This window comes from Plutella xylostella, chromosome 5 (assembly GCF_932276165.1).
Source record: "Plutella xylostella chromosome 5, ilPluXylo3.1, whole genome shotgun sequence".
Taxonomy (NCBI): Eukaryota; Metazoa; Arthropoda; class Insecta; order Lepidoptera; family Plutellidae; genus Plutella; species Plutella xylostella.
Window position 1 is genome coordinate 8,728,876 of NC_063985.1, and position 7,223 is coordinate 8,736,098.

The window sequence follows — 7,223 nt, forward strand, 5'->3', positions numbered from 1 at the left end:
GTGACTTTCTTACAATTTTGAGAGAATGCTTCTTTTTATGTGTTTAAAGACGTATGGAAGTAACTGTCAGCTATCGATAGAGTATTGAAACAGGCAGTTAGTCTATCTCGTTCCATGACCACGTAGTTGGTAATTCCGATATGCGTGATTTTTTCAACCCGGCAGTTTTTTTTTTTTTTTTTTTAAGATTTTATTATTACTCCACAGACTTTATGTCCGTGCCTCCCGGCAGTTAAAGAGGGTGGTTATAAGTTTAACGTGTATACTGTCTATGTATCTCTGTCTGTGGTAGCTAACAAACAGCTGAACTGATTTTCGTTTTGTTTTTTTTTTGTTAGAGGAGCTTCACTAAGAGAGATCTGGTTCTTTGAAAGACTAAAAATACTGAAAGACATTAATCCTAACTTATCATTAGAGAATTTGACGAGAGATATTAGATTTACATAGATAATCATAATAATATATAGACTTAGATTCGATGGATGTTTATGAATAGTACCAACCTATACAAGTAGCAAATTTTGAAGAATTATACATACTTGTAAAAATTATAACAAAGGAAAACTAATTCTCAATACCACGATTTTTAGGGTCACATGAGAATTTATACATAGCTCATATCTAAGCAAAATAAAACTCACACCACCCCAGAATAAGTACCTACATTTTAAAACCATTTGTAAACACAACACTAATTGCTTATTGGCTGACCCAGTAATTTAATTAAAGACCATGAAAGATAAACAGTAAATCAAACAAAAACAGAAACCTGTTCACCCATTACAGCCCGCTGTTACCGTCCTGATAAGGAACCGGCGTGTATCGCGTTCCCTGGCCTAAATATACCGACAGGATTCATTTTATGTGAAACTGCTCCTCCGACTTGGTATTCATTCAATAATAGCCTTTCTCACAAGCTATCTTAAGAGCCATGGAATGATAAAGTTTAACAATTTGTAGAAGGCTGTAAGTACCTATCTTAAATAAATCCCGTAAGGAATAAGCCATTCTTTATTGAGGAGGCAGGCCCTGGATGTTTCTGGCTGCGTTCGGTAACTTATACAGGTTACTTTACATAATTACATGTTTAAATTTATCAGGGATCGTTCTGAAACATTATTCTTGAACCAAACTACCATTTTGAAGTTTTTGTTAAATTTGAATTAAATTTAAATACTTAATCAATAATATTTTTACACTTTAGAAGCTGGCAAATATTTCGTTTAAAAAATAATAATATAAAATCCATTAAAGACGTGCCAATGCCAATATATCGAAAGAGGATCGTATAATCTGAAATAACAAATTGCAAATTGTCGATAAAGATCAAGCAAACGATACCGTTTGACACCTTATAAGCCGTAAGTTGGTGGATAAAATCAGTTTACCGCACGCTGCAGGTGATATTGCAGTACTCGCATTCCCGGGACGTGTTCTTGAACGAGACTCAGGAAGACTTGCAAAGATTTATCGATCCAATTTGCTGAACGAGCTTTGGGGGGTGTTGACCGGTCGAGGCACAGCTAAGGACTTTGACCAGAAAAAGCAAAACCGAACAACGGTGTCGAAAAACCTGAAAGTCCCGTCGTCCCGAATCTTATTAACATAATTTTCATATTTATTACGTATTTTTATTTATAAAAAACGCACTTGATTGCCTACATTGTAGGTACACAAGCATGAATAAAACGCTGAAATCACGAGAGACTGGCGAGGAAGATATAAACTTGATGATAAAAAGAAATTATACGCTCGAACGGATTAGCTGTTTGACTTTAAGTAACGAATGTTATGCGCCTCATGTTATGGTTATCTTCGAATGAAGATTGCCAAATATCGAAGTTTGTGACAATGTAACGAAATAATATTGCACCTGCTGCTCAAATTTCCCGTCATCATCAATCGTCCTTCAACCGAGAACTTAAGTAGGTACTTACTGTAAAATAATGATACACTTCAGACTGAATTTATATTTAATCTAATGTTGGAGTGAGTGCTGTTTATGTGTCTTATAAATAAAGAAATAAGTGGTCTACACCCATTATTAATAGCCTGTGCATGAATCGCCTAAGAAGTTCCGATATTACCTTCCTAGAACTGCCTACAAGCCTTTCTCTGTGAAAAACATGATTTGTACTTTCATATAATTAATTAAAGGCGACGAAAAACAAAATTATAATAATAAATCAGGTTTAAATCATGGAAGTAGTGCACAGAGCAGAAAGAGCGAGAGTAATCGAGACTATTGAGCTCGATACTAGGACTCGATTCTATTCGGAAACGAGATGTTATTAATCGACGTCAAAACGAACAAGATTAGAAGGTTCGCAATGTACACAAATATTGTTTTGAGGCATAGACTTTTGACGAATACAGTGAGATACAATAAAAAGTCTGTCATATTTGTATTACTCAGTTATGATTGTATCGCCTCGCGCTTAACTTATTTTAAAAGATTATCTTAATATCTATTTCACCTCGAATTCCCAGAGTACAAAAAATGAAATGAATTTTTTTGAGGAGGTACCTAAATCACCCGTTCGGCGTTCTACATCATTTTTGAAACATTCTGTACATTTGGGAACTTCTTTCATTGTTTTAGTTACAAGCACTAAGCTTGTGAAAAATCTGCTGTGAGCTCTGCCACTCTTTACAAAAAAACCGGCAATATTTTTTACTCTGCCTGTATAGGTACTCTGAGCTTATTTTTTGCGGAACGGTCGTCGGCTGGCGACATAATCGCAAAGACATATCGGCGCTGTCACCATTGTCCAACTTATTTATCTGACCACTGGGAGTATGGATTAGAAAGAAAAAGTGATCTTGAAAGAAAGTCACAGATATACCTACGTTGACAGAGAAAGTTTATGATGTCAATTTAATTATGTAAAGTTCGCAAAAACTTGCGATTTATTGCCGTACACAACTTTCGGTACGTCTAATGAATGACAGTAATGACGTCTGAATATTCTCCTATGGCTGAGTAATAAAAATATAGCGATTTTATGATCTCAACTATAGTGGGTAGGGTCTTTCTTTTTTATACTTAGGTATTTTAATAGGCTGTGTTTGTGTCATGTAGAATAAATGGCGATGATGGGTAAATCAAGAATAATCTGTAATTAGTTAGGTACTTAGAATATGATAGTCGGAACAAAGGTTATGGATATGGAAATTTTCAGTATACTTACTATCTATGAAAATCTGCTAACGAAATAAAACATAATATAAGTATACATAACGAGATCATTTAATTTGTGATTAGTTAAAGTTTAACATAGCTATTTTTTTATAAGTGGTATTAGACCATCAACCCACACATAGGTTATAACCGTGAATTAAATTACCTATAACCATTTCGGATTCCGGACCAAACATTAGACCGATAGTTTACTCATCGTCAACAAACGTTCAAAATAATGTAAACCTTTTTTTTATATTAATAATTATCTTTTAGGAATGGATCGATTTTTTTACGTCCAGCGCACCCTGAGCAGTCAGCGACGCTCATCTGATGTTAGAAGCTACTAGTGTTATAAGGGTGAAAAAGCCTATAATGATAAATAAAGTTATACATACCTACATTTATAAATTACCCTTCTTCAATATTATATCACATCCAATCCAATGCGTGATATGCATCACATCCAATCCAATCCATCCATGTAACCAATGAGTGATAAATTAATATTTTAATTCTATGTAAAACTACTACCCAGAGCTTTAACCGCGCGAGCTTTGCATCGTCTGTAAGGGTTTCCCGTGAGATTTCTGAGATAAAAGTAGCCTATAGAACCCACGGCTAATGTAGCATAAAGGAGCAAATTGTAGACCTATAATGTCTGCCACATGGATCCCATAGAAATACATCGGCAAAATTTTTCATTTTTTAATTATAATTGCATGTTAATAAACGATGTGTACATATCATTGATTAATATTAAACTCTTTTATATTTATTTTAAAATATCCAAAAATTTTCATTGAGTTATACAACTCAATCTAAGCTTGCCCAGTAGCTACGAGTGAAATAAATCACTGTATTAATTGAAATATGTATCCTCAGGTTAAATACCTAGCCATTAATCTGATCCTGTACTATTTTAATAACTAAAAATTACCTATGTAAATAAATCAATTGAGTCCATCGACTATGACTAACAACGAGACAGTTAAAACACGAATATAGATGTTTAATATTACACCAAACACAACGACTCAATTACACATACTACAATAATCGATACGTATAATAATAAACACTGTTACATAATTCATGTAAATGCAAATTTCGCGCACTGAACTGAAACATTTTGGAAGAAATGATCATGCACCGAAGGGTCACTGCACTTTGCCAAAATAGAAGTCAAACCAGTCCCTTGACCCATGCCGTGCATTTCACCGGCTCTACGGTATGTCCCGTTGATCCGCCCTTCAGCCACGGCCACTCATAGTTTATGACTTCCTCTAACATCTAAGCTCAGAGATCGAGTCTAGGCGTGACGTCACTAATCAATCCGGTGAAAGAAGACAAGATATTTATGAGTATACATATCGCGGGCGACTTTTGTGGGTGAAGTTCACGATTTGTGGGTCGCGCGCGCGTGGTGGTGGCATTTCTGCTCGATACTATATAAGCTGGGAGAAATGCTATCACTGCATCCAGTCGAGCAGTTTGCTCTCTTATGAAATAAGCAAAACAAAATTTAAAACATTATGGCTGCGAGGTTCATCGTTGTGGTGGCATTGTTCGCCCTTTGCAACAGTACTCCACTTGGTTTATCTGGTAAGCAGTAATTATTAATATTTTCCCATAGTAAAAAGACGATTTAAACATTTAGACTAAACATTAATTTCATTGACTTATAAACAAAATAATTAGTTAAAATAATATATATTGTTTATCGAAGAAAATTACAATTAGCTACTAATTAATATCTACATCTCTTATTACGTACTATCTATTATCTATCAAACTTGAACATTGAAACTTCATCATTAAAAACCCATACTAATCATTATATTCCTTGTCTACAGTTTCACATCGCAACAGCCGTGGATTCTCCATTGGGCGAGCATACACCGGTGCCCTGGGCGGCCAGGCCTCAGGCTACGCCTCATCCAACGGGGGCCTGGCGCAGGCGTCGGGCAGCAGCTCCATCGGTGGACCTCAGTACTTCCGCGCCGACCTCTACGGCAACCAGCAGCAGAAGGCGGAGGCCGTCGCGCAGGTCTACGACCAGCCTGAGGTCATCTACCAGGCGATCCCTGCTCCCGGGGAACACATCGGTACTATTGTTTCTTACGAAAACAACTACGATGCCCCCGCTGAGATCATTATCGACTCCGGTATCCCTTCTGCTATCTCATCCGCCGAACTGAGCGGTGGCTCTGGATCAGCCATCTCCTCTGCTCAGGTGCAAGGAAACCATAACGCTGGTTTGGATTACATCGTCTCCGACGCCAGGACCCACCAGCTAGCAGCTCCTTCCGGCTCGGCCTCGTCCCGCGTGCACGGCGCCGGCTACGGATCAGCCTCCTCCACCGCCAACACTGGCTCTTACGGATCAGCTGTTTCATCTGCAAAGACTCAAGGACTTGATTACGGATCTTCTAAGTTGACCACCAAGAAGAAGATCAGCTGGCGTTTCGGTACTGCCTACGACACCCCTAAGCTTGGTGCTGCCAACGCTCAGGCTAACATCCACTCAGGATATGGCGCAATCAAGTCTGCAGCTAACACACAAGGTTCTGGATCTGCGCAGTCATCCGCCAACACTCACGGAAACTCTGGATCAGCTCAAGCTAATGCTCAAATTAACGACCAAGCTTACACCTATGGTTTCCACAAGTCTGTGCCCGCAGTTGTGGCCTCACCTGTTCAGAACTACGCCAAGGCTGACGCTAACACCTACGGCGCTGGATCCGCCCATGCCAAGGCTAACACCCAGGACACCAGCTACGGCATCGCGAAGTCTACAGCCAACATTAACGGATACGGATCTGCCAACGCTGATGCCAACACCAATGGAGCCGCACATGCGCAAGCCAACGCCAACACCCAAGACTCAAGCTATGGTGTCGCTAAATCTACTGCTGACGTAAACGGTTATGGCTCGGCTAACGCTGACGCTAACATTGGAAATGCTGAGTACGGTTTGGCCAAATCATCAGCAAACACTCATGGATCTGGATCTGCCCACGCAAACGCCAACACTCATGGCTCTGGTCTCGCCAAGTCTGCCGCTAACGTAAATGGATATGGCTCCGCCAACGCTGACGCCAACATTGGAAATGCCGGTTACGGTTTGGCCAAGTCTTCTGCCAACACTCATGGCTCTGGTCTTGCCAAGTCTGCCGCTAACGTAAATGGATATGGCTCCGCCAAGGCTGACGCTAACATTGGAAATGCCGGATACGGTCTGGCCAAATCTTCTTCCAACACTTATGGATCTGGATCTGCTCACGCTAACGCAAACACTCAGGGTTCCGGTCTTGCCAAGTCTGCCGCTAATGTAAATGGATATGGCTCCGCAAATGCTGACGCTAACATTGGAAATGCCGGATACGGCTTGGCTAAATCGACCGCCAACACCAACGGATACGGACAAGCTGAAGCTAACGCTAACATCCAGGAAGCTGGAAACGGTTTAGCCAAGTCGAGCGCTAACATCAACGGCTACGGCTCGGCCAGCGCCGACGCCAACACGCAAGGCTCCGGCTACGGTATCGCGAAGTCGACCGCTGACATCAACAACGGTGGATACGCCAAGGCTGACGCCAACACTCAGGGACTCGGCCACGGCTACGCCAAGTCAGCCGCCAACACCTACGGAAGCGGTTCTGCTGATGCTAACGCTAACATCGGGGGAGCCGACTACGGCTTCGCCAAGTCGGCTGCCAACACTCACGGATTTGGTTCCGCTGAAGCCAACGCCAAGGTGCAGGGCTCTCCCTTCGGTGGGCTGCGCTCGTTCGATGCGCTCCCTGGCTCAGCCGTCTCCTCGGCTCGCGTGCACGGGGGCCACGCCGGCTACGCTCACGCCAACGCCATCAGCTCATAAGTACCACACAGCCAACATAGGCTAACCGCAACCACATCAAGACGACTTCCTACAGAAGAAAACTTGTCTTCATGTTCTTGCCTTAGCTTTTAGTAGGAACAAAACAAGTAACTTAATTTATTTATTTATTAATAGTTTCTCATAAGTTGTGTGCATTTA

General features: G+C 40.8%; 1 protein-coding gene across 2 annotated transcripts; it reads left to right on the top strand.

The window, feature by feature from the left end:
* Nucleotides 1–4,651: 4,651 nt before the first annotated feature.
* LOC105385487 (stress protein DDR48) lies at nucleotides 4,652–7,070 on the top strand. 2 transcript variants are annotated; one of them, XM_048633055.1, is made up of 3 exons: nucleotides 4,652–4,786; nucleotides 5,038–6,228; nucleotides 6,343–7,070. In XM_048633055.1, exons 1-3 carry the CDS (start codon nucleotides 4,717–4,719, stop codon nucleotides 7,062–7,064), a joined length of 1,983 nt encoding a protein of 660 aa, XP_048489012.1. In that variant the 5' UTR covers nucleotides 4,652–4,716; the 3' UTR covers nucleotides 7,065–7,070. The 2 variants fall into 2 exon arrangements, with proteins under 2 accessions (XP_048489012.1, XP_011554179.3); XM_011555877.3 differs by having other exon boundaries at nucleotides 5,038–7,070.
* The last annotated feature ends 153 nt before the right edge of the window (nucleotides 7,071–7,223 follow it).